Raw genomic sequence first — 27824 nt, 5'->3', positions numbered from 1 at the left:
TAATAATTAGAGGCCTATATCACCGACATCCATTTATTACAAATTACTGGAACCCATCCTGTACTCTCACATTATAGCCTATCTTAACGATAATAGCCTGCTCCTCAATAGCCAACATGGCTTTCGCCGATATCGCTCGTGTCAGATGCAACTATATGAACTTGTAACAGATATTCATATTTCTTTGCCCAAGTTAATTTGTATAGACGCCATTTTTATTAATTTTTCTAAAGCTTTCGACCGGGTACCTCATAATTGACTAAAATTGAAAGTTAGAAATCTACAGCTTGACAACAACGCGACGCGATGCATTGAGGAGTTCCTAACGATCAGGTTTCAAGTAATCAGTTTAAACAACTGCTTTTCTGACCGCACTCATTTCACATCGGAAGTTCTTCAAGGGTCCGTCCTTGGTCCACTGCTATTTATTTAATATACATCAATGACGTTGCAACTAGCATTACTTCACAAATACGTCTCTTCGCAGATGACTGCGCCTTGTACAATGAAATAACCTGTCCTGTCGACATTTCTGTCCTTCAGTCTGATTTAACAAAACTAACTGACCGGTGTGACACATAGCAGATGACAGCTAAGCTAGGCCGGGCACCATAGCTGTCGCCATCTATGGAGGCTTCTTGTAAGTTGCAACAAGACTTGAGCAGTGAGTTCGTTCTAATCAAGAGAGCTGTTCTTTCTTTGGCTTTTTTAAAGTTTACAGTTGAAAGTTGTGTTATAATTATGTCTTAAATTCCCAGTACTGACTACTTAGTATGATTTCAGAGAGAAGTAACTGCAATAAGCGGTGACTATATTCTGCTGCGCATACAGAGAGGGAGTGTGTGTTTCGGCTGCGCATTTCCCGCACTATTTCCGCAAACGTTGTAGCGAAGTGTAGCGAACTCAGACATTGTTCTGGGCAATGTCTGTACCTTGCCTTGACTTTTGTGGCCATAAGGGCTTCGAAAGGACTTGGTGTCATGGAAGAACGAAGCCGAGCATCTCCCTGGCCACAGCTGGCTCCTATCTTCGCAGTTAAAGACACGAAAGGTAAAAACAACGTGACGTTGTAACGACTGCTCTGTCACCCAATGCAAAATATTCTGTCGCGCACAAGAGTTATGAACTCCAACTTGCTGACACACTTAAAGGTAGCGTGGTTTTTTGTTTAGTTATTACCGCTTCCCCACGCCCTCACTTCTCTACATGCTGGTTGCTTCTGTCCGCAAGCGTTTCCTTTCCACAGCGATCGATGCGCTTAGAGCAACGAAATATTGCGCAAATAGCCACAACGCAACCGTACAGCCATCGGAGTGGGGGAGAAGGTTATTTCTGCCGGATGCATATGGCGGGCGCATATTCCAGGATTCATTTCACTGTCGTTTGTTGCAAGCTATGTATAATCAAGCTGACACGTACAAGATCCACTATTTAACTCGTGGGTATAATTTTCGGCGGTTTACGTTTCTAGGTAGCAGGTCATAAGAAACATGATACGCATACCAGTACGTGTTTATTTAAGTGCGATAACGTTTAAACGTCTGAAACCTTGGATTTTACTTGGGTCAACAAGACTTCCTTGTTCGCCGCTCAACGTTAGACGAATAACATTTCTGAACACTGCGCTGTTGCATACAGTATCACTGTTCTGACTAATTTCTGCATACTGTTACATTATCTTCGACGTCATGTTTATTTCCCAGGCTGCAGTGTAATGGCAACTTATCGATTCTTTATTTTTTCAGCTACAACATCCTGGCAGCTTGTAAAAATTTTGAAAATATACTGCGAAAGCAGAAAACTTCTGAGGCTTCAGGTTCGTAGCCGAAACAATCGAAGATACCATTTGGAAACAAGGCTGTATCTCATTCTGAGCTCAACAAGTTCATCTTAAACTTTGTCGTCGACTCTTTGCAGCCATTTTCGGTCGCAGAGGCTCCAAGCTTTGTGAATTTACTTCAGTACTTTGCGCCATATTGCAAGCCTTTGAGAAGGAGAATGTTGATGACACGTCTGGGAGCAAGCTACATGGAAATGAATGCTCGGCTGAAGGAGGTGTTGATGACACATCTGGGAGCAAGCTACATGGAAATGAATGTTCGGCTGAAGGAGGTGTTGAAAAGCGTTTCATACGTGGTGGTAACAGCCGACTGCTGGACGACATTTCGACGGTAAGTTTTTTTTTTTGAAACAGCTTCTAAATCAGGGGAATAAGAAGGCAACGAGTAGCTCGCATTGCTAGGCACATGCGTTATTCACCTCCGCAAACAAATCATACTCCAGGAGTCGCGGCTAGCGCTACATTTTGTTAGATGGCGTCCACGTACCAAGATCGGTCTCATCGCGCGTGAACGTTTCGCTGCGCGAATTTTTTCATGCTGATAGTTTTTGGGACTCTGTGTTTTGTTTTATGGGTATGTTCTCATTCACCGTCTTTGCTCCACAGAAGTGACCTGGGAGTTTCTGTGTCGTGGCTGGAACCCACATTATTAACGCGCAAATCAGCAGTGCTTCTTTGCCGGCGTATATATGACGGGTCAGATGGTATACGACAAGTTAGCTAACACCATGCTGAAGTCATTTGAAGAGTACGACCTCCAGGGGAAAGTGACTAAGGTTGTGATGGACAATGGCTCTATCTTTGTGAAGGCTTTCAGGTAGCTAATTCTATTTTGTCGAGTTCTTATTGACGTTTTGTGCAGTGGTTAATTCATTCTTGTATGGAACTTATCGAGGCTATTTGGCAGAGACACGCAGTGTGGAGGAGGGTGAAGGAGAAGAAATCCTCTCGTCGGAGGGTTTAGATGTAACTCCTCTCTTGAACAATGTGCTACAATGTGCTGTAATATATATATATATATATATATATATATATATATATATATATATATATATATATAGAGAGAGAGAGAGAGAGAGAGAGAGAGAAATTTATTTACAGAAAGGCAGAGAGGTTGGCCTGAGCTATGACTTACTCTGACCTGTTACTCTACACTGGGTAAAAAGGAATGGGGAGGGAAAGGGCTAATGAATGATGATGATGGTATATACTGCACGAAAAATCCTGACCTACCTGCTTGCAGCTTCGCTGTAACATAAGCACTGGTATAAAGGTTGCACAATGATGACGGTATTAAAGTCCGCTTCTCCGCAATGCAGTCTTATGCGGCAAAGCATAAAAACGCCTCGAACTTGATTTTTGGTTTAAATTTAAATAAAGAAAAAGGCGCGCCTTAGAATCGGGTAAATACCGTAATAAGAAATTGTGAGCTACCGTGATTGCGAAAAATCTCGCGTACGCCAAGCTGAAAAGATGCCTTTTTTTGACGGCAGATGCGTTCAACGCGGATGTACATGTCCAACACACTCACTGTTTCATAAGCTCAGTGGAGCCAGACGCTGCTAGTAAAGGGGTCGCTGTTGCGATCGACATAGGGGTCAGATACGTGCGTGGTAACTGGCAAATTTCGAATTATCTGGGGAAGATCAATTTTAGAGTCGAAATAATGACAATTTGTGCCATAGAAATGCATGGGCGCCGGCTGGAACCTTCGATCGGAGTCGAATTAACTGAATAATCGAATTAACCGGAGTCGAACTAATCGAAGTTTACGCAGCCAACAAATGAAAGCGACCTGAGAAGCATAACGCCCGACGCTGTGCCCCACGAGGTGTGCCTTGGAATTTCGGACAACTTGTCGATGGCTAGAGCTTCAGGCTAAAAATGACTACCAAGGGCTTGATGTAACGACTTTTCTGACAAGTTCCCGTGTCAGGTTCCTAGTCTTTCTCGATGTCTTGCAGGACCTTGCTGGTTTTTCGAATAGACATGGCCATTCTGCCAGTTGGGGCTGATCTCGCGAAATCTTTATAAAATTATTCGTTGCTTCTTATTACTAGGGATTTGACTTAAAGCAATATTTTTATTTTTAGCTTTCGTCCTTATTGTTCCTATTTAATACATAAGCATGAACTATGGTTCTAAGAATATTTTAGTGGCACTTGTATGGTGCCTCGAAAAGCATATGTTGATATTGGGGCGTATATTTAATTTTGAAGGCCTAGAGATGCGTTTGCTTTCGTGTTTTCCCCAAGCCTAATAGAATTTATAATGATGTCATCGAGTGAGGAACGTGAGTGAAGGCAGCCGATTATTATGCAAACAGTTTGCCGGTGCAAAGGCTGTTATTTACAGCTTTGGAGCAGCCAGAAATATAGCCGTGAGAAGTACTCAAACAGCTTTACGCGACTATACACTTCAAGACGACACAGTGGCTGCGCGCATACTTCCACTTCTTAGCCGACATCACCGAAAAACTTGCATGCTCGGGCGCGATTCTCACCTAGATCATGGGTCTCATATTGAGTCTTAAGAAAAGGCTCGCCACCATTCCCGATCCACCTATTGCTGAGAGTTAGTTCAAAACTTCAATTCATCTCGGTATTTCATTCGACACGTCAACCCTTCGCTACTGAGAGAACTGTTAAAGGCACTGACCGGTGAACATCGTGCCATTCCAGAGGTCAATGGACCATTGGTTATTCTGAGTTACAAGTATGTGCTGCTAATTTCTCTGTGCACGTCGTCTTGTTCATCCTTCTCGTGCTGTGCTTCTGAGTGGTGAAGAATTTTACCGAAAGAAGGCACTCGGGCGGAGGAATTGCCGGCATGTTTTGCAAGGCTAGAGTCACCTGCAGCCTACAACATCCTCCTGCACCACTTCCTCCTCGGTGGATGTTGAGCGTGTTCGTTTCGGTATATAATCTAATATACTTAGGGGAAAGAGGCGCAATGTGAGCGGCGATAAGTTTGAGATGGAGTTTCTTTGTCACTGCTTTCACAACATTTCTCGTGGTGATTAGTCACACTAGATTTCAGAGAAATCTTGTAACCTACATAACTTCTTTCACTACGTTTCATGAAGAAAATAATAGAAATTTGTCAAAGCTGGCTTCTTCTGGGCTGTGGTTTTTAGAAAACGATAATTTATATTCATATGCACAACAGAAGTTATTAATTGTGCGTCTACATGGGGAGGAGGCAGGGGGGGGGGGTGAGGGCTAAAGGACAAATTCTGGGGCATATATACTTCCAAAATGACAACTTTATTGTCTATTATGGGCGCCTGAAGCCGCATTTTTAGTGGCTAAACATTCAGTCACTAGTCATTATGTAACTGAGAAAAAAATTATGAAATGACGCAATTTTTACGAATACTGCGCTCATGGTATTTCTAGATAGCATCAGCCACATTCTTATAAAGTTTTCTGAACTGAAAACTTTATAAGTTATACGTTGCAACTCAAAACCAGAACTGAAAATATTTTACAGAGCCATCACAGACAAGATTTATTATTTTCACGCGTACATCGTGTCGTTTTTTTGGCAGGTGTCTGTTTCTCACCGGATTATCACTGTTATCAAGTTATGGCTAGGCGCAAGACCCGCCCACTGCATCAGAAAATTCCTAAGTGTTGTCACTGATTCTATAGCGAAGATTCTTGTCTGATCAGTTGACGCGTGCGATGCGTCCTGCTTGATGCGTCAGTTCAGATTCGACGACCGATGAGGGTGCTGGCCGCTTTCGTTGTGATATCAGTATTGCTTGGTTTTCTGAGCACAAGTTGGTCCAGTAAAAAGTTAGTTTAACTGATACACATGGCAGAGAGGTATCGTTCTTCACCGCCGTTACAGCGTGCGCATTGTAATCATGTTGTGAAATATTAAAAAAATGCCGTATTCATAACAATATTTCCTGAATTTTGATACCGACGAACTCCCCCCTCTTGCTCAGGAGAGCGAACACACTGTACGCCAGTAGATATGTAGACACTGCGGGCTGTACAGGAAGGACCCTTTAAGTCCAATAGCAAAAGTGGCTATACCTGGCGGTGTGTATCTAACGAACCCTGCTCCAGACCGCACGACATTGGCTTTCCTTATAACAATGTGCTACAAGGCAATGGGCATAACGCAAGAGTAGCCATGATCATCTTTAGACAGTTAGCCCAGTCAATAGATCTCGGATGCGATGTAGCATATAACGAAGTATTGGGAGCCTTCGAGGTTGCGCGTTTCCTTCGCACGAGGTGACGTCCAGATTATAGGATGCATGGCCTTCCCAAACAATGGTCAGCCGGAGTTGTGATCAAGTGACCATACAATTTTAGTCTGCCCACTGTATTGGCTGCTTCGTCAAAATAAGTTACGGACAGGATGAGGGGCCGTTAACTGGAGTTTACAGCAATTAACCTAGATAAGTCACAAATTTGAGCAGTGTCTCAGGACATGAATTTGTGGGCAGTCATGCCGTACGGTCTGTGCTTTAGCTTCCGCTCGTTACTATTTCATTTCTCCCCTTCCCGCATATAAGACCGCAGACTATAAGGATACGCACTGCCTGCTGTAGAAAGTAGGCTACCTAGGTTCTCTTTCTCAAGCAAATGCCCTTCCTTTCTTCTTGTTCGATATTTTTGTTTGAATTTCCCCTGCATTGCCGGTAATTGTGACTGCGAGTGTCGATTTGCCTGGCGAAGACGAATACGCAGAAAATGAAAAAATTTATCAACAAATGCACCAAGTTCTCCTGCCATGATTAGACCGACAGTGGCATGCCTCATCTGGGAGGGCCGCGCGGAGTCACTCGTTCATCGAGCACGCTAGAAAATCTAGGTGTGTGTGCAGTGTGTATAGATGTTTTATAAGCCCCGTACTCTTGCCTCTATTTCAAGCAAACACAGAAAAAATGTTCAACACTTTCACAGGAAATGCATGGACATTTTCGCCATTGTACACGCAGGAAGTTCGTGTAAATACTCACTGTCTTGCGGTCCAGTACACAAGGGCGATTTGATTAGCCCTGTAGCAAAACACGCATAGGAAAGATAACGACACATTGCGTTACTTCGTCGCAGAAAATATTGTGCCTTTCCGCGCCCTGTCAGCAAAACCATCTTCACTTCCAAACGCAGTGACAGCGGTCGCCAGTTACCTCTTCATCATTTCGGCAGCGTCAACCAAAAATGGCAAAATAAACGAATAACCAGCATGAGACAACACGACGGGACTCTTCAACGCATGAGTGCCTCCACGGCTGACCGTATCTCGAATTCCGCGCACCCAGCCTGCGGGGCGAATAATTTTCGCCTGCTATAGTGAGGATGGTGTGCGTTTCGCATACGGTCACGAAGCAGGCGGCGCAATTCATTTTCCCACTTTTGTTTTTTCTGTTAATCATCATGCCCCTTTTGGTGCTCTTTAATCTGCTGGTGCGCTACGATGGCCATTGGTTCCCTAATCACCGGGCTGCAGTTGCACGCTAAAACTCCATGAGCAGCACCCGGGTGGTGAAAAAGCCAGGACGCGGCCCAAATTAACGGCCTTCGCGCGTCATCAGTGCCGCAGTGCGCGTCTCCACATACAGGGCGTCGCAGTAGTGCCTGTGTTCAATGCCTGAAATAAACTCTTAACGAAATTAGCTAGGCTGTTCGACCGCGTGATTAGATTTACAATTTAGGGCCGTTAGGACCGGCGCACAAGCTCGCGCAGCTATTCGCGTTATTTAAGGCCGTTATTAATATTCCGTTATGCTGCCAACCGTCCATCTCCACTCTTCCGCTCTTGCCCTGGTTGCCTTGGTCGAAGGCTATAAGACCCTGCGCCGAATTTCAGACTAAATATTATCGCCCTATTGGCTGCTAACTGCGCAGAAGTCGACGACTTCCCCGTCACGGGGAACTGAACTTTCTTGAAAAGGTCATGCCCTCTGGTAACGCCACAGCACTGCCGTATAATGGCATTAGAGCGATAAGCTAAGCTTTAGAAGTCTTCGTCTTTTTTAGTCGTTTAGTGGGGCGTTTTAAACCTCATTACCGCTCGCGAAAGGTGAGAAAACTAACTTTCGCCAACAATTTTACGCTATCTGCTTAACTGCAGCGCCGGTTACCATGCATTGTGATGCGTAGAACTCCCCTATTAGCGAACTATGGACGGCAGAACAATGAAGGATCGGGCTTTGTCACACAAATAAGGTTACACCGACACACCGCAGTAGTGTCAGCGACCTTTCGTTCTTTTATGACCCGTCGTTGCTTTTTAACTTCTGCTACTTTAACCTTTGATGAAACTGACGACACTGAGAAGATGGGCACTGTTGAACAGGCTCCAACTGGATAGGCTGGTAGCAGAACAGGTCCTGTTACTCCACTTTATTTACTTAAATATATAATCAGACTTAGGAAATAAATAAATTGAATAATAAAGAAGAACTCTTTAGCACCAGTCAATGCTAATACATTGAAAATGAAAGAAAAAGATCAATGGAGGCGAAACAGCGTGCAGAAATTTGTCCCTAATACTTTGAAAACATTTTCCTACTCATACAATGTTTCGCTTAGTGTCATACTTGAGGATGCGAGAATTCGTTAGATATATTCTGAAGTCACTGTTTTAGCTGTATCTTTCCTGGTATGGAATATTGCTGGGACAAAAAATTGCAGACATATACCCTAACGCGACTTGCTTGGGAGGCCTCGATATCAGGGAAAAAAAAGATAACGAGGAGATCCTTTGAGAAGAAACAGCCTGAAGTAGTAAAAATGACAGCAACATAAAGAGCCAAGCGATGAGAAGTAAGCCCAGTGAATGATGTTAAAGGTTTGCGCCACGTTATGTATTCTGATTGTCAACTTGTGATTACAAAGAGAACATTGCCAACGAAGAAAAGCACATATTTGGTCGTGTTAGTATAACATATATAAATAATAGCGCAAATAAAGACACATAATTAAGGTGCGCACCTGTCGTCTACTTCTTCTATCGGTATCCTTGCTTTCGCTCTTTCTTGGAATCGCAATCATGAAGAAATACGCAAAAGTCAACACGTCGCCATAGTCTCAGTATTCCAGAATCTGAGGGTAATTGCAATAACAGCCCGTTATATAAAACCAAAATGGAATCTGTTAAGTTTTATGTCATATTCCCTGTAAGTGGACCGTAGCACGTTTTCTAAGACTCCGCGACAAAAGTTACTTTCGTTATTATTTTCGTTCCCTTTGTTCAAGGAGTCTAGTGCTTCACTACAAAAGACCTCGTGCTAAAGCCATCTCCGTCGACGCTCGCTGTGGTTTATTCCAAGGTTAGCTTCCGAGGAAGGAATACTGAAGGAGGCAAGTCCTTTTTCTTAGTTCTTGGTTAAGCAGCGACGTTGAGCTCCCTCCGCCCTCCCCGTTTGTGCGTGCGACACACACAGCCGAGAAGATGTGCTACGAAAGGGCGAATTGCCTGGTTCATTCCTTTTCATCCATCGCTATCATACTCAGCAGAATAAAAGGGAGCTGCAGGCTCTAGGTAGCACTGCATGACGACAGGTTCCAGCGTGTCCTGACGGGCAGCGTGCGCAGCATGTTTGTTTGTACATCGCTAGTGTTTATAGCTCATTGCCCACTATCATAGTCATCCGCACTCCCTCTCTCTCCTCTTCCTTACTCTTCTCTCTTTCGTCTATTTCAATTAGGAGACCCGAGACAGAGCTTCTCCGGCCTATCTCTGCTTTTTTACATTACCGTAGATATGACCTACCTGTCGCATGGTGAGGAGTTGCAACAGCGAGGAAGTGTCGGGGCGAAGTCAAAGTGGGTTGCGTGGATACAAAGGATGAGGAGTAGAAGGACATATGAATAAAGTGGGTCGCTCGCGCATGCCTACATGTTCTCCTTGATGGGCACTTGCCGCTGCACTGTTGCCTTGGAGGAGACTAGGTAGTGTTGATCGAATTTTTAAAGCATATGATGAGGTTGGCTGACACAAGACAGCTGTAACAGTAGATCACAGGGACAGCCGTTGTCCTGCAGTTGACGTGAATTAGCATGATATTAATGATGAGAACGAGCTGAGCAAGCCGAAGCGAGCAAGCTTCGGGACACATGGATGCACGAAACAGCTTAAAACAATGTATGCAATTATTTCAACGAGTTCTATATTACGAGCGACGCAGTGTTGCATAGATAGAACGCTGTTGCCAGTGTCTTACTATATATTCTACCCAATGAACCTCAAAATTTCAGTTTTATGCTTTATGCCACTGAACAAGGAAGGGGAATTGTTGATGGTTAATCATCAAGTTAAGGCTTGGCGTCGACATTGAGCTCAATAAGCTGGCGGGACATTGTACAAACGTATGATTTGTATCGACGTACGCAAATACAGTTTTGAGGATTTGGTATTTCAAAGGAAGTATGCATTATGTTTATAGAGTTTAGAAGTCAGAAACATTCATTGTTTAATTGCTGCCGAGTCATTAATCGCAGTGATACAGAGTGTCATCTTGACATTGACCCGTAGTACAGCGCGTCGTTTCGCCAAGTATGCTGAGGACCCTGTGTTCGAAACTAGTAAATATCGCATGCCGGAGTACACCTCAAGTCGAAAAACTGGAAGGTATACGCTCTTCCTACTGCGCGTGAAATCTGCACTGCCTTTCTACACCAGAAGTTACTGACGCTTAGCGGCTTCGGTGTAGTAGCATGCACGATAAGCAGCGTCCGCGAACAAGCTTGCGCTTTATTCATTTTGCAGCAACGACTCTGAAAGTTTACGGTCCTGCGTTCAGACCTTTATAAATATTCATCGGCGCCCTGACTCTTACCTTCCCCTCCTAGGGTCCCCTACGCTGCCCGCCTAACTTACAATGCTAATGACGCGCACTGCCATTTCCAGACGCCTTTTTTTGTCTGTTAGTCCAAGCTTGATTTGCATTTTACTTCTGCCGCACAAGTGTGGCGAAGTGGCTTAAAATGCGCATGATACGTTTGGCTTCATTATGGCTGGTGCTGGTCGATACTTCTCATTTGAATTTAAAGCACTCAAGGTAAGAACGAGTGCTTGTGCTTGCTTTTCTACGCACCGTAGTCAGGCAAAGTACAGCGCTACTTATCTCGAAAGTTGACCCTATATTTGGAGCTTACGGCAGTACGGGAGATGGATGGCAGTAGGGTGGCTCCACACATGTTTCCCCTGTTGGAGCTGCCGAGTTCATTTGTCAGCGAATAATAGACAGCTCAGACAAACGACATCCATGAATTCGCAGAGGTTGCTGAGCGAAGACAAAATTCGTTTGGCGCTGGCAAACAAGGGTCGTTTACTAATTGCTTGCTGTGTCTTTTTGAACAAGTGTCATGCTATAGAAAGTAGTTCTTCGTTTGTTTGATATTTTTGGCGTGTAGAGAGAACTGCCAAGAAAAGTGATCTTCGCTACTGGCTGGCCAACTTCGATATTATTTTGTCCAGCATGAGGAATGATTGGAATTCGCTCTTAAGAACAGCTTTAGATCAACACAGTTTTGTAGGTATGAGCCCTGATGAGGTACAAGCGCATCATCTTGCATGCGCGAACGCACGCAAACGAGTCTGGCTGGATGTGGCCCGCTCTCCGTGTTTAAACACGGCTTACTCGAGGTAGGTCCCAGCCGCTTCGACTGATTAGTTTCATTTACGTGAACTCGATGTGACTGGGTCGAGCCGGAAGTTGAGCTGACCCAGCCCGACCAGATCGCCTTTACATACCTCTTGCCAAGCGGGTGGGGCAAGTCGACCTACACCACCACAGAATACACCTCGACGCTCGCTCGGTTAAACCTGCTAGCGGTTTCATGAAACCAAAAACCAGTGTTCGGCTCGGCAAGCAGACTCGACCTGACTTTTTCGGGTTCGTGTACAAGTATTTATTGTAACAACATCGTTGCTCAGCGCGACTCGATATCGCTTAAGCTAACCGGACAATGAGATCCCAAAGGCGTAAGCTGACTTGAAAAACTTACGTCGGCCTCACTTGAAAACGCTGGTAGAAACGCCCTCGAGGCAAGAGACAAAAAATTACGCTTGTGGCGCGTCACTGCTGCCTTTCAAGGAAAACACTGGGGGTTAAAGAAACCGTTATTCCCTATGTCGGCGTATCGTTGTCCCAAAACTCATGGTATTAACGCGACAATGGGCACCTTTGCTTTTCTCTAGGAGATTAGGCACAACGTGTTAGAGGCTGCACATTTTGTCTTTTATTGGACAATATATTTCTTTAAAAACTAAAAGGGAAGAAATCGGTTTCTTTCCGTTTCACATTATCAAATATATTACAGGCACCTGCCATATCCCCCCCCCCCTTTCACAAAAAGAAAGTAATAATCGAGAGAACGCAATTTTGCAGCCAAGCTCTTATTGCGAGTATGCACGGCGCACAACGTACGTTCCAAATGTCATTTAAAGGATGACCCTGCAATACGCTTATTGAAAATCAGGCGCGAAAATCTAGGACGAGAACGCAATTAAATTTGGAAAGAATGTTGGGCATGCCAAAGATGATATTTCTTGAAGCGAAAAAGGCTGCTTTGATAAATTATCAAAGTTCTGTTTCTTGCTCTTTGGGGCTTTGTGGAGTTTCCAACAGTACGTTGTTTCACGATTATGAGGCGCATCCAAATGGTGCTTGGCTGTAGTTATGTGTTGTTTAGGTAAAATATGTAATAAAGTTCGTTTCCAAGAAACTGTCATAAAGTGTCGAAATACCGATATAATACGGCTAGCTTAGGCTTCGTTACGTAGTTTATTATTTGTACTTATTGTAGTTCTTTTTCTTTTGGAGGTCATTCCAGTGTGAGTTTGAGTTTGCTTTTTTCTGATGCGTCGTGTTTTTCGTGTATTATTGAAATGCAGTGCAATACGTTCCTTTCTCTCTTTCTTCTCTCGCTGAAACCAACTATTTGGGAAATGCCTGTGAGGAATAGAAGGATGGCAGACTTTAAGAAATAAGTCACATCCGATTTTTTGTTCCTTTTGTGTTTCATTGCAAATAACTGCCCCGCGTTTGGCAGCGAGTTCATAAATATCTGAACATGTTCACATCCCTATCATCGTCCTGATTCATTTAAATTCCTGAGTTGTGTAGGACCCGGACACAGACTGTACTTATCTCCAATATTTCAAATAAATAAATAAATAAATAAATAAATAAATAAATAAATAAATAAATAAAACAGGCTCAAAGCTGTAACTTCATTAAGATGTAACTCTGTAGGCAATGCTGTAGAACATAATTAAATTTGTTCGTGTGTGGATAGATTCCTTTGACATCCTCTCTTCCGCTAATTTTTTTATACCATTACCGCAATGCAGCGTGGCTAATCGGACAGTTAGCTTGGTTAACCGCTGTGCGTTTAACCTCTTAAGTGCTCTCTTTTTTAGGCTTCTTCGAGCAACTTTGGTGCTCGCCGGGATACGAAAATATTTGTCAGTTGCCAACTACTCGGCGTATAGAGATGAAACTTCGTAGGAGGAAAGTATTTTCATTGGAAGGAACGTAAACAAGTACTGAAGTTTTAGGTAAAATGTCGGTGCCGGAGGAAGTTCCTTCCGAGACATTTTAATGCACTAGGGCGCTGACTTATTATTCAGAATTGTTATCCTGTGCGCCAACTGTAAGACATGTATACTCGGTGACAGACTAAGAATTCCGTGTACGAGTTCCACGCACTAAACCGCAGCGTACCTCCCTTCCGTGCACCGCTCTCCGAAGCACAGTACTCGAGAGAGTGCGAAGACCAACGTTTGGTCCGCCTTCACCTCTGAAAGATTGCCGCGCCAACTGAAACTCTGCTCGCAGCTTAGGTGTCATTCGATTGTTCGGCTATTGCAACTGCTATCCTAATTGAAAAATGAAAGCTCATTCTATTTAGCTAAGATATCACTTTTAACTGAGTGCTCATATCGCCCATAAAACTTGCCACGATGTTCAGGTTTCCTCCTAAAACTTGAGATAAAAAGATAGGAGAAATGAGCCAGCTTAAGCACGCGAAAAATAAGAAGAAGCGCTTGATATCACGGAAATGAGCGCACGTGATCAGCTGGGGCATCTGTTCAAGTTCTTTTTGAGTTGGACAGCGGCACCTCTATAGGGCACTCGATTCTTGTGCTGTCACGACTGTACGTTCGAACCTTCGCACATACCTATTGGCGACCCTTCCACGCTTAGAATCAGCCGCTGAAGGTATCTATTTTGGGGAGTATTATTTTTAGAGCTCTAATTGCCAATGTGTGTTGAAGGCCGCCGGTGCCAGCACTATAGCTGTGGCACACAAGCTCAAGTGCCGAAGGCCGTTGCACGTGTGAGGTGTAGGCGAACAGGGTACGAGGGCTGCGCAACATATAAAAAATGAATAAAAACGCGTCTTCTGCAGGAAACCATTCGCAGACTCGCCGTGCGTTGCGGCCCCCTTGTAGGCCTTCAGCAAAAACACAGCCTTTCAGCTAAATTCACCTTTGCTAGAGTTTACGTTGTGATTGAGCAACGTCTCACAATTCTGCCAAATTATTTCTACACTCTGTTTTGTCAACGCTTGCTCCTCGCAGCGCATATTTCTGCCGTCTGTATAGGTAAACGAAATGAGCTATGTCGTTATTCCAGAAATTCTGAGGATGCTCTGCTTTGACAAACCGATGATTGCTTGAAGCGGCTTCAAAGCTTTGCGACACCCGCTGCGGTAGTTCGGTAATTGTGTCGTTCTGACGCTGAGCACGATGTCGCCGGTTCGATTTCAAGGCACGGCGGCCGCATTTCGATGGGCGCGAAAAGCAAGAGTGTCCTCGTGCTTACATTTCAGCGCTCGTTAAAGGATCCCCCTCACCAAAATAATTCAGTGCCCTCCACAGCAGCACCACCCTCGTTGTTGCTTTGGGACGAGAAAGCCCACGAATCACTCAATATAGCCTGTACTATGGCTAGCGTATACACACTCAATGGGCGTTTCTCAAATTCTCCTTGCATCCAATCAATAAGCGGCGTCTTTACGATTTTTAGGATTTTATGCTCTTTGCAGCATTGGGGTATTGGTGATTATTACAGACAAGGGTGTCGCCAGCATTTCTTTACGTGCGGCTCTGCTGAATGCATCCGGTTTCACTACTCAACAAAATGTTAGGTAGGCTTTGCTTAGTCCAGGCCGAAAGGTTATGCGGTGAGCCAAGTTCAGTGCGAAAATTTCATTTGTACTTATCAGGCTTCCGGCTAGGCGCTAGAAATTTATGGCCAAATTTCTAATTCAACAATTTTTCACAGTCACAAATTTCACTCAAAGGAAATATCTGCGCCAATCTCGACTAAAGGTAAGACACAGGCATCAAAATAATGATTGCTTCTTAAAAGCGTAAGTTTGCTTACTGGAAATTTCCGGATTTTGAACTTGGCAAAAAAAGCGAATGCTATACATGGCTGAGATTTTGTAGCGACGCCTTTTCCCGATGCTATCTTTCCGCGCTTTTCCCGTTCGTGAGTGGCCACGTTCGACGCTCCGCCCGGGGCGGAGCGTCTCTTGACCACTCACAAACGCGAAAAGCGCCGAAACGCACTATACTCCGTTTCATGCATCAGCTGCAACGCTGTGGAGGCTAGATATACTTTTTGCAGTGGCTGCGTTCGCACTTAGAAACAGTTCGGTGTCTTTTGACATATTTTAGGGAAAATGTTCTTTATATAAGGTCAGTTTTGAATGAAAATAAGAATTTACCCTTAGGAGCAGGCAAACCATCCACTCATTCGGCTGCTAACACGTTGTTTGATATCAATTTTCTTTTTGATGTTTTTTATTTGCCTCCCGTCGCGGCCGCCTCACGTGTATGCTCGCGCGAGCAAACGCTGCTGGCGCCCAGCGAAGCATAACCGGAATGCGCGGAGTGATATAATTTGGAGACGGCACTACTTGCGTAGCTTCCACAGCGTTGCACCTGATGTATGAAACGGAGTTTAGCATCGGAAAAGGCATCGCTACAAAATCGCGGCACATATAAAATCCCAGGACACCTAAGCACTTCTTGTGAGTTGAGAGTGCGAAAGCATTATGTCGAGTTGAACGCCGCTGAACGGTCCTTAGAGTTTTGCGTTGCGAGTAATGTACCATAGCGGTACGTGGTGCCCCAACCAACGAGCAGCAGCAGCCCGTGGTGCCAACGCCGCATGCCCGAGACGTCCTGCGCGACGAGAGACTGAGGAAACAGCAGCGGCCACCAAGGGCGGCAGGCGCAGCAGCTAAACACAGCGGGGGTATGAGAGGTAGAGATGCAGACCGCGCGTCGGCTTCCAAGAGCGAAAGCGAGGCTGACGTGGCGTCGCGGCCATGTGCTGTTCTCTCACGCAACACCTGGCGCGCTGGCGTTCCCTTTGGCCACTCTACACCGTCGAGGCGCGCTCGTGACGTGGTGTCGAAGCCAACGGGACTTTAGGTGCCGTTTCACTGCTACAAGCTACAGACACCAGCTTTTTCGCCCAATGGCCATTTTACGCTTTCGCATTAGTAAATTTCAAGCAAACGCACTATGATATTGAACTACTTGAAAATGATCCTTGGCCGGCTTTACTTAGTAACATAATATTTATATTGTGCCGAACACTTCCACATGTGTTTCTAGATTTAGTTTATGAGTGAACGGCTATGTTGGTGGAAACACTTGTAGCTTCTTAAAAAAATTCGACAGAAGCCATCTCACCATAACTTTCGACAATAATGCGTTAGCATTAGATCAGTATAGCTACACGACGCATTGCCACCATCGAAACGAGTTATCTGTAAGGCACGTATTGCAGCGGAGATCCTCTCTCGTGCTTCCTTAAACTTGGCTTCCTTAAGGCGCCTCCGCCACGAAGCTTGAGGTGGCATTCGAAATGCATGGCGACCCGTAGCGAGCGAAATACATGATGCGGCAACCGGGCTCCTCTCTCGTACCTTTTTCTGAAGATGCTGCGCCATCTAGTGGCACTGCAGTGAAGTCCGCGCGTGGCCTCCGAGATGCGAAGCGTCGCCCGCTGGTGCCTGTGATCGCTGAGAATCCACCATTCGCATGTTCCGAGTGCATATGCACTGTACCCTAGCGGCGAGCGCGGGAAACGTTTTGTACGGCGTTGGTGGTTCGTGAGGAGACAACGCGCACGTACGAAATAACGCCGCTAGCTTGCAGCATAGTCTATATAATGACATGAACTCGTGTATTGTCGACGCAGTGCCGCCGATGCGGTATCTGCGCTGTGTTTCGGTAGAAATTTCAACTGTTCACAACGATATTTGGTTAACGTGCGGTATGTCACCACATAGGGCGTCAAGATGTCGACCTGACACCGACGTTAACATTTGGCCGACTACTTGGAGGACTGCGTCAGTCGGAGACCTGTGTTGTCATACTAATATGACGGACACGCGACCGATGACAGCGAATCGTCGTAGTGTCACAGGCCTTCGTGCCGACGATGCCGACGTAGTAAGTATGTGGATCGCCGGGTGATCGGCTGCCGAGTGAGAACATCGCACCGACAACGCGAATATCGCAATAACTGCGCTTGTGTATGTAATTACTGACGCTCAAATTGAGTTCAAACGTACTTCTTAAGCTGAAATGCACGATTTCCAGCCCTTACAAGCCGTCCACATCGAGTTTGAGGCGGTGTCAATCTCGTTCAGCGCACTTTCACAACGCCTGACACAGGCTACGAATTCGTCCACTACTGGCGGACCTGAAATATAGGATAAGCAAGTATGACGAAGGAAACTGCTGTTATAGTTCAGTCCAGTCCATGCCGACTGGAAATGAACCACTTTATACATAGTACAATACACACCCAAAACGGGGGAACCGGCGACATAGCCCAGTGCCGCGGTACGTCACCTATCTTGATCGAAGGCTGTCGGTCTTACTCGTCGGCGCTTCCATAAACAAAGTGCAACTATATAGAGTGGTATATCTGTGTGTATTGTTATGCTGACAAACTTATTAGTTACCGAGAAACGCAGTTCGTCTCTTATGTCTAACAGCAAAAAATTATGGCCTTTTCAATACTGCAGCGTAAACATCGCTCGGTGCCACGTGAGTACGGCAGGCATCGACATTTTCGCTTGTTAGCTATCGCGCTCTCGAAATCAGCGCTTATGTGCGCAGACTTTAACTCCATCAGTACGCTATCGAATGCACAGGCTATATGACCGATGAAAGACATGAAAAGTGAAGACTACCTGTCAAAATCAGCAGTGCCCGCGCTGCCCAAAACGGCGACAAGTAGTCGCCGTTTTCGAAGTGCCCAGGACGCTAATGCCTTCTCGTCTCAGTGTGATATAACGCTTCTCATATGCGCATCAGAAGTGTTCATATATGTTTTGAGTATTTCGCCATTATTTCGGGTCAGCGGTGCATGGTTTCTACTGTGCTTGGAGCAAACAGCGAGCGATGGCGGCACACGTGCACGCCGAAGTAAACAAATGCACAATTCTTGCGTTGCATAAATACTCTGCGCGCAGTATCGCGCCCTTGAAGAGCTATGGCCACTGTCGTCAAAACCGAACTATTAGAAATTTTTTTATCGTCCTATTGGCGTGGATTTTCAGTGAAGTCCTAATAGCGACAAATGCATTAACTCGGCTGCTGCGATACGGCTAACCCCCGCTGAGTGGTATCGACCCCAGCTCGAACTTGATGTGTGCGGCTGGCGGGTACCCATGTTCGTGCATTTTAATTTCCAAAGCATGTTTGGATTCACACTGAGTAGGACTAAATTGCAATAACAGGAATGCAAGCGTGGCAATCACTTTACGGTGCGGCGTATTGCAGTGAAGCTGTATGTGGCTAGGCTTCCACGCATTTTTGTTCACCGTGAACGAGAACTATCGTTATCAATGGCTCATACCCCCGTAAGCATTCATGATTCTGTAAGCGAAAAAAAATTGCAATGGCTCATAGCCCCGCAAGGCAAAGGCTATAAGCACTCAGCAAAGTGAAGCGAACAGTGCGTACATTCTTTCTAATCACGCATACAATGTACAGAACAGCGTGTCGAAAACTGTCATCATCAATGGCTCACACCTCCGTGAGCAATGGGCCATACCTCCGTAAGGAAGCAAAAAATGCAATGACTCATAGCCCCGTAAGGTTCATGACTACTCACTTTGTGTGAATTAGCTGCGATGGCATTACCCCTGTCAACGATTTCAATGTGGATGTGTCGGTACCGAAAAGAGAGCGGTTTACGCGTTCCGTGTTGCAGACATATCCCTTTCGATGCCACGCCGATCCGGCCCAACCGACCACCCAGCGGCTTACATGGATCGATTTGATATTATGAAAAATGTGATTGAAGTTGCGATTGAAATAATGACCACCGATCAACACAATAATTGAGTGTGCGTACCCTTCGCCACGATGATGACCCGTCAAGACAATAAATGAGCTCGTACTTTCGTTCCAAATTATGCGTCACCTCCGTGTCGTGTGCTAAACAGTTTCACTGGTCAACTACTTTCACAGAGTAGAATGGCTCATGATTTTCGTTCAGAGGCAAATCGCACGGAGACTGGCTTTGTCGGCGTAGATGCACGAAAGCCTGTCATCATATTTCGACGACTTGCCATTGTAAGTCGTGCCAGAGTCGTTGCCAGCCTCGGTGTCCTGCCCAGGAAACGCCCATTAACACAAAACGCAAATTACAACGGTTGACCAATGCACAAACCGATTTTAGCTCGCTTCATGCACCGTGCCTCTCTGCGTCCCGCGGTTTCCCGACGCCGTACATTTTGTTTGTCGCGGAGTCCGTTAAGGTGGCGCCACAACGCAATGCAAAATATGGATTATTCCCTCGTTTGCCACACACTAAGTGGCATATACTCGTTGACCCAACGTTGGCGAGACGTTCATTGAAGGGCGGCACGTACCCAGTGCATTAATGACACACCACTAAAACGTTGGCTTGAAAGGCGTTCATTGAAAAGTGGCACTTACCCAGCACATTTGTTACGCAGCCTGCTAATGCGTCCCGTTGCTGTCCTTTAGGAACCTTTGTGACGTGAGCTCGATTCTGCTAAGCAACCGAGAAATTTAAGGGCTCATTTTCGTCATTGTACAGCGGCACATTCCCAAGAGCACAGATCTAATTATCCAAGATGGCGTCAAATGCGTTAACCGAAGAGTGGCCGACATTTACTGGCACAAACCCAGTGACCCAAACTGGCATCAAAGAGGTTGATCACGGAGTTTCTTCGCACAGCGGTGTCCGACAAGTATCACATCTACAGTAAACCATGTCGGCGTGAAGGAGCTTCGTTAAAGAGAGGCACGTATAGTGGCACGTGCTCGGTGAGCCAAGTTGAGCAGATGTTTGTTTTGAACCCTGTTACCAAAATACAGCATACCGATGTGCTAACCGTTCGACCACGGCCTACCCAAAAAAGCAGGTAGGCGAGAAAACGGCTAAATACCAGTATACAGTGGGACAAACACACATAAATAGCGCCCGGCAAGTGCGTGGAGCACTAAAGATACCAAGAATACTAACGCATTAAAACACGTAATACTATGATTGTTCGTTTTAAAAAATTAGTCAGAAGCATGACGCCGCGTACCACGAGAGAGAGAGAAAAAAAATTGTGCTGGAACCATGGAAGGGGACTGTCAATGTAAGCGAATAATTGAACGCTTCTAGAATACTAGTCACCTTAATAAAGGAACGATTCGCTTGGAGGCCTATATTTGTTAGAATGAGGATATTTAGATAGCAGTTGCTGTTTCCCTGCGTAATTCTATAAGAACACAGCCATTAACGAGCACATCTGTGTCTTTAGTATGCTCAGATGGCACGTGTGTCCCGAAGAACTATGTGTTAGTCCACGAACGCGCTCCCCAACTGGGCTGCGCCAGAGCACGCACCCTTTGCATCGGCGCCTTTGTATCAGCGATTCATAGAAAGCTACTCAAATAAAAGAAATTGTTAAGAAACGATGGCATGAGGTTGATTCCTCTAGCCTGCTACATTGCGCCGGATAAAAAAGAAAGGTAGCCGAGATGAAATGGGTTATTAGCGAACCAAATTATTAGGTAAAATATGAAGACTGCTGGTGTTTGGACAAAATATGCAGATATAAACATTTCACATTGCGTTCCCCATCCGTCCGCCAAGATATGCCGCCAGTGTCTTTTAATGCGAAAGCATTATACGCCCCATTAGGCGAAATCCCGGGGTCATCGGGGTCACCACAGAGCGATGGTACCAAAAATGGCCGACGGCGCAGAGTAAAAGCGCGTCAGAAATGCTCCGATTGACGTCAAATTTCTCAGGGAGGTTCCTGTAAACAAAGTAAATGAATAATTGCGAAAAGAAAATTTGGTAAATATAGGTCTGGGTGGGAATCGAGCCCGGGCTTCTGCGTTGCGAGACGAGCATGCTGCCGCGACTCTACAACAGCTACAAGATTTTGGTTGACTAAAGGTGTGCCTAGTGCGTGTGTCATTGGGCACGTGATGCCGCAAAGAATGTGGAGGAGATGGCGCCACGTCATGAATGCATATAATGAGTGTATAAAAAGAAAACCTTCCCCTACCGAAAAATGGGGTAAGTCCTGAATGCACCTGACCATCACGGTTAAGTATAACCGACAGGTAACGGTGCTGCATGGATTGCTTCGGCCTCCGGCCCCCTCAGCTCGGTGTCTTCTCTTTGCTGTCGGATTGCCTGGGATCAGGTGTATCTAACGGCTGGATCGACGCACCAACGGCGAGCCGTTTTACGGCCCAGTTCTCGCTGCCGCTCGTCGAACGCTGCCCGCTCCTCGGGGGGAATGCACAGCGCGTGGCCGTCCCATCCGTTTTCCGAGACTCAACTGAACGGAAACGAAGCCGGCGGCAGCACGCACGATATCTTTTCCTGCCCTTTCCCTCCCCGGCGGAAGCAAAACTGCTCTGATTGGCTGCGCGCGTGGCGTGAGCATGCGCCTATGCGGTTGGAATGCTTGCTAATTACTCACGCCACGGCACCGGCGCAGATTTCAACTCATAAAATCGCCCTCTCCCTCAGCTGCTCTACTTTGGGAGCAGCTGGGTTTTGGCCTGATCATATCGCCACCGAAACTTGTGAGTCAATTATTTCAACACATATACACATATACACAGGTATCAGGAAAGGGAAAGCGAGGAGCAGGCTGGCAACTGCCACCGGAAGGGGCACAACGCCTGCCTACTCCTCTGAAGGGAGGTGACAGCAACACAGAAATGGAAGATAGGAAGGAGGGGAGGAAAAAGGAAAGAGGAAAGGAGAGCAACAGGACAAATCTAAAGACCAAAGTAGAACACTGCAACAGGTCAAATCTAAAGACTAAAGCAGAACTCTGCAGCCGGAGTTAAAGTGACTACAAGTTAAAGTCAATACAAGTTCTGCATGAAAAAGCATTAATCTAATTGAACGCTTAGCGTTCCTCCCAGTTAACAACTCCTCGCGGGCAAATGAGCGCGCTGAGACGCTTGGCGCGCTTTAATTCGGCCTTACGGAGCTGCAGTTAGAACGCAGGCGAGAGCGTGCGTACACAAGGAACGCACGAAAAATAAAAGAAACGTTTCACTAAAGGAACTATAATGCTTTCGCATTCCCACACGTAAGCAGCCTTAAGGGTATCTGGCGAATTTCCTTTGTTTTTTCTGTTGAACACTATTTTTTCCCGTTACTTCTGAAAGCACCTTTTCCTGAACTGCACGAACAGGTCTTTACCAATACGCTTACATCGGCGAAGCATCTTGGAATACAGTCTTTCGAAAAAAGTGCTTGCCTGGGTAAGTATTTGCTTTTAGTGTTCAAAATGACGGCTTACCTAGTGGCGCACTGATAGCATTAAGGGCTGCGGGTCGCAGAAAGTCAGGCGTCGGCGTCCGGTGTAACGCGTCCAGCATCGACCCTCCTTCCGCAAAAAATTATTCTGGACAAGTCATACCCAATCACGCAGGCCCTCTGTGTAGCACAAAGAAATTACTGAGCTAATTGATTTTCTCAAAGTAAAGTATTTCATTAAAATCGTAAGGTACGACTTCCATACAACCTATAGTCATGATAGCTTCGGATTGTAGCCATTGGATTTTTAGCTTGCTTAGGGGGTATGTGCCATTGCTGATGATGATATTTTTGGATCATTGGACGCGTTTTCGGTCTTCAAGGACACCGGGGGTACGAGTCAATAAAGGTTTTTGCCTTAATAAAGCGCACTGTGTTGCTTGCGTTTCTTCGACGTGGTAAAGCACCCACTGTATGCGAACCATAACAATGCTTAGCACGAGAGTAATGAGGCAGGTCTCGTTTCATCTGCTTGTTTGTTGCCGGAATATATTCGAGCCGCACTGCAGAGGAAAATGATAGCTTTCAGTTCATCTCGTTGGGTCCGCATAAAAATACTTTTCCCTGGCCCGAAAACACTAGTGCTAAGCAATCAAAACGGCACTGCTGAAGGTGCTTAAAACGGTTCTACGACATCTGAACTTTAAAGTAAACAAGGAAAGGGCGGGGTAGCGAGGGAGGGTCGAGCTCGCTGAAGGCTTTAGGGACGTTGATTTGTCTCTCAGTGGTTGTGTTTGCGTCGCAATTCAGTGTGTACCAGTCACCGCTAACGGCTCACCCCTTACCGCCAGGACCATCAACGGCTAAAACAAACCTGTTCGTTAGGTAGGGAGCCGTTAGAACCTGTCTCGGTGGAGTGCTTGCCCAGACAAAATGGAGTCTCCCACTTGACCTTTATAAGATAGCACCGTATCGGTGCGCGATCAACTGCACTCAGGTCCTCAGCTCCGGCTTTCCCACGCAGCATTCCTGATCTAATCCCAATAATGCTTTTAGCAGTGAAAGACAAAGGACAGCCGCACAGAAATTGCAGAAGGATATAAAAAAGGAAGGAGAGGTGAACATTGAGCGTCGGCCCATAGGGTCGGGTGCGACGGAGAGGGAGTGGGGGAGAGGGAATGGAGCAAAACACTGGTGGTCCTCACGGGGCGGGCGGGAGCGCGAGACCGGGACGCGGGGCTCCTTGCCGAAGACGAAGGCCAACACTTGAGCACCTTGAGAAAGCGTGGTGTCGAGACGGGCGCGGATCGAAATCCCCCCACACCGCCCCGCAATCGGATCTCGTCAAGCGGGCCGGAAAAGCAAGCACCGGGGAGAGAATCTTCGCCCTTCTTCTTGTACTTCTTCGGCGGCGGCCGCCACTGGGACGACCTCCCCCTCCCTCAGCTTTCCTTCCTTCCAGCGGGTGCCTCGCGAGGGCGCGCGCACGCGAAGATAGTCCCCCGCCGCCGCTGCCGCCCTGCACAGCCCCGGTGCCCTGCCACTAAGGCCGCTGCGCGCATCGATCCCGGTACGGCACGCACGGTTCGTCGCTGCAGCAGAGGCACGTTCCGCTGGGCGACGCGCGCGCGCTCCAGGGGACGCACCACGCGGTTTATACTTCGCGCCCCACGGGCGCTCGCTCTAGCGTTGGAGCTTGCGGGGGCGGCACGTCGTCATCCTCGGCTCGGCGCCGCCTGCAGAGTCGGGATCCCCAGCTGGGACAGCGGCGCGAGCAGCTGAAAGACAGACGCGGCAGCCCGTGGCGGAGCAGGCCGTGCGTTCGTCGGACGCGATGGTGAGGCGGACCGCTCGTCTAGGATCGTCCCTGGTGTCCTGCGCGGTGCGCGTTCTGCTGGGTGCAGTGCTGGTGCAAACTAGGATACAGGGGCCGGCCAACAAGGAGCAGCCATACGGTGAGTCGGCTTTGCCATTTGCACCCTTTTCGCTCTATTGACGCTCTTGAATAATGAAAACAAACATACTTGCAAAGCGTTTGTATCAGCAGATGAGACTGCTAGAGAAAAGGAGATAGAGATAAAGCGGTTTGATAAAGAAGAGAGAATCCTCCGGCAGTAATATAACTGCATACGTGCTGTTCAGCATGGTAAAAGGAGTCGGTAATAGAAAGGCGTTGTCATTGAGAAGTGATATTGTCCATGTCGATATTCTAGGGCTTGTCAATGACTGCTAGGTTGTTGCAAAAGATTGCAAAAGGGGTATCGGCATATAACATCGGACAAAAGTTTAGACAAGCAGTGTGTCTTTCTAGTTTGATTTATTTGTTTCTCTTCGTTCGTATCGTATTGTTTCCTTTTCTTGGTGCGTGATCAACAAGTTTTGAACGACTCGGCCTTAGACATACGGATGCGATCGCGTAGCTTCCTGTGGCGACTTCGCCTAATTACCTCAGAATCGCATGGGTAAATGTACACCATGCAGCAAGTCGAATTTAATAAACTTTAGACACCGGTTTCGGTGAATGAGGTGCAAATGATTCCGTGGTTTAGCCATAATGAAAATGTGGGCCTAGGTCACTGAGTCACCTCTGATATGAAAGCACATGCAAGGAAGATCTCATACAGCTAAACGTAGATACGGACATGCGAAATTCTTTACATGCGCAAGCTAAGTGATAAAGTGATTTACAGTGGTATTGAATGCTACACAGAATAATTCTGAAAGAAATATAGTTGAACATGTACAAATCGACAAGCTCAGTCAATGGCACCGTTACATTACAGCGACGTTCGCCTTCCACGTTGCAATTAAAGGGTATGTGCATTTGTTCTTCTGAAGCTGTGTTTCAGTACGAGAATCCAGTGTATTGGATCGAATTTCTTTATATGATGAGGAAACATCTAAATAAATAATGCAGGCACTCTTTGACAAACACAGATTTGCAAAAGCTTCCAAGGCAGTGACTGCATGGGTCTAAAGTTGCAAAAGTGCTAAATGCTTTTCCGAAACGAATGGATTGCCTATATTTATCGGTTTCAAGAAGATGAAAATTTTCTTCAAGTCTTAGTTTGTCTCATCTTGCAAGCTTGACAGACGGTGGACGTTACTTGCACAAGAAATTAAAACACATATTCAACGAATTAACAGTTTCACTAATTAATGTTCAAATAATTACTTTATAGCACACATTGCAATTTACGAATTATAGCCGGTCAGCTTGCAAGACGGATCCACTTGAAATGAATTTCCAAGATGACACCAGCTTGAGATATTATTTCCTAAAGTGTGGAACCTTTGTACTTCAATGCATAAACAAGCGTGTTTCTTTAGAAAAGCAAGTGGAACAGCAGTGCATTTTTACGGCAAGTTTGATGGCGCATATCTCCAAACTGGCGTCATTCTGGAAGTTCATTCCAAGTGGATACACCTTGCAAATTGACCGGCTACAATTTGCAAATATTTGTGTGGGGTTTTACGGCCAAAAACCACGACCTAACTATGAGGCACGCCGTAGTGGAGGACTCCGGATTAATTTGGACCACCTGGGGTTCTTTAACGTGCCCCTAAATCTAAGCAAACGGGTGTTTTCGCATTTCGCCAATTGCAATATGTGCTTTAAGGTAATTAATTCTAAATATAGTTAGTCGCTTTTTGTTGATTAGTTGAATATTGGTTTCGATTTCTGGTGCAAGTAATTCCTGCCTCTCCAAATCACGAGGTACAATGACTACAATTACATTATCTGCAACAGGCAATTTTTTTAAAATTCCATAAAACTTACACATAATCATTATGTATGTATGCATGCATGTATGTATGTATGTATGTATGTATGTATGTATGTATGTATGTATGTATGTATGTATGTATGTATGTATGTATGTATGTATGCATGTATGTATGTATGTATGTATGTATGTATGTATGTATGTATGTATGTATGTATGTAAACGTTTTCACGCCAAGTTGTGTTGCTGGCTATGTGCCACAAGGTGTGCGCCGGTGTTTAATAAGACGGTTTCCCACCAACTCCGGTGACGGGTACGTACTCGTGTGTGCGTGTGTTTACTGCGTGTGTACATCTCTACAATGACAAAAACGAAAGTTAAGTAAGTTGAATCCACGCCACAAATATTCAAGCAATCTTCCCTGTGTACACGTTCATACACACGCCACGCCGGAACTTCGCTTCGGCGGTGCTAGATGGCGCAACGTGTCCAGAGGGAAGCGCGAGAGAACATCCCGGCTGCACACGCGCTTCGCACATCAGGCGTTTCGGCGGTTGCAGTACGAGGATGGTAAATGAACTTGAATCTCTTTTTTTGGGTTCTTGTCAGAGAAAAAGAGAATGCTAATGTGCTCTGGCCTTAGGTCACTCACTGCTGTAAGTTGGCAAAGGATTACCGTTGTCACTATACCCGACAACAGAAATAGAAATTTCACACATCACGTGTAATATCGATCAGCAGTTCCTAGTAGTAGCGCCGCAATAACTTTTGTACAGAATCCTTGTAGAATCAGAAAATACCTCAACTAGGAGCCAACGTTCTGACAACAGCATTTGTCTTCGTCACGGTAAAGACAAGTCCTTGATGAAGACAAGTCCTCTTGCCGAAACGCTGTCTCCAGCCTGATACTTCCCTTGTTGGCCCACTCACTGTTCATCACTTGAACACTATCTTCCCGGGAAGCCTTGGTGTTGTCAGGAACGCGTTTACCAGCACCACATGGCTGTGGAACGAAGTCACCAAGACTTTAGCTGACAGCTCAAGTAGCTGCAAGTAATCTGTCGTTGTATTGGGAAGCGGACAAAACATTATACATAAAACACCGGACGCATTGATGTATCTGAGCGTATCAGCGCTTTTCTTCTTTTTCAATGTTCGCAGTACCGAAGAGGAATTTAATGTTCTTAGAGGAAAAAACTGCGAACTCCTCTCTAGGATGCATGCTTACGACATGAATCTGCAAAAAATAAAAAGAATAAATATCATGTTTATCAAAAATTCACAGCATGAGCAAAGCAAACTCGGTGGGCGAGAAAGCCGCCATCGATATGTACACTGTTTTCATGTTAGTGTTCTTTGTTACCCTGAGTGATAGTAATATTTATTGTTTGTGACTTTACTATTGATTGCGTCGAATTAAAGTAAATGCCTACACTTGGAGTAATTTTCATCACGCCTGTCCATTTATTTTGATAATCTACCGATT

The 27824-nt window shown here is 45.8% G+C and overlaps 1 protein-coding gene and 1 pseudogene across 1 annotated transcript in view; both read left to right on the top strand.

Moving 5' to 3' along the window:
- The first annotated feature begins 1073 nt into the window (after nt 1–1073).
- LOC126532134 (uncharacterized) lies at nt 1074–2774 on the top strand (annotated as a pseudogene).
- A 21396-nt stretch (nt 2775–24170) lies between these two features.
- The window catches only part of LOC126531400 (neural cell adhesion molecule 2-like), a 180693-nt gene continuing 177039 nt past the window's right edge, over nt 24171–27824 (top strand). The window contains exon 1 of the mRNA XM_050178913.2: nt 24171–24565. Coding sequence (XP_050034870.1) covers nt 24445–24565 — 121 coding nt within the window. The 5' untranslated portion in view covers nt 24171–24444. The remainder of the gene's footprint in view (nt 24566–27824) is intronic.

This window comes from Dermacentor andersoni, chromosome 5 (assembly GCF_023375885.2).
Source record: "Dermacentor andersoni chromosome 5, qqDerAnde1_hic_scaffold, whole genome shotgun sequence".
Taxonomy (NCBI): Eukaryota; Metazoa; Arthropoda; class Arachnida; order Ixodida; family Ixodidae; genus Dermacentor; species Dermacentor andersoni.
The sequence above is the reverse complement of the archived record's forward strand: the minus strand, read 5'-3'. Positions and strand labels throughout refer to the sequence as shown.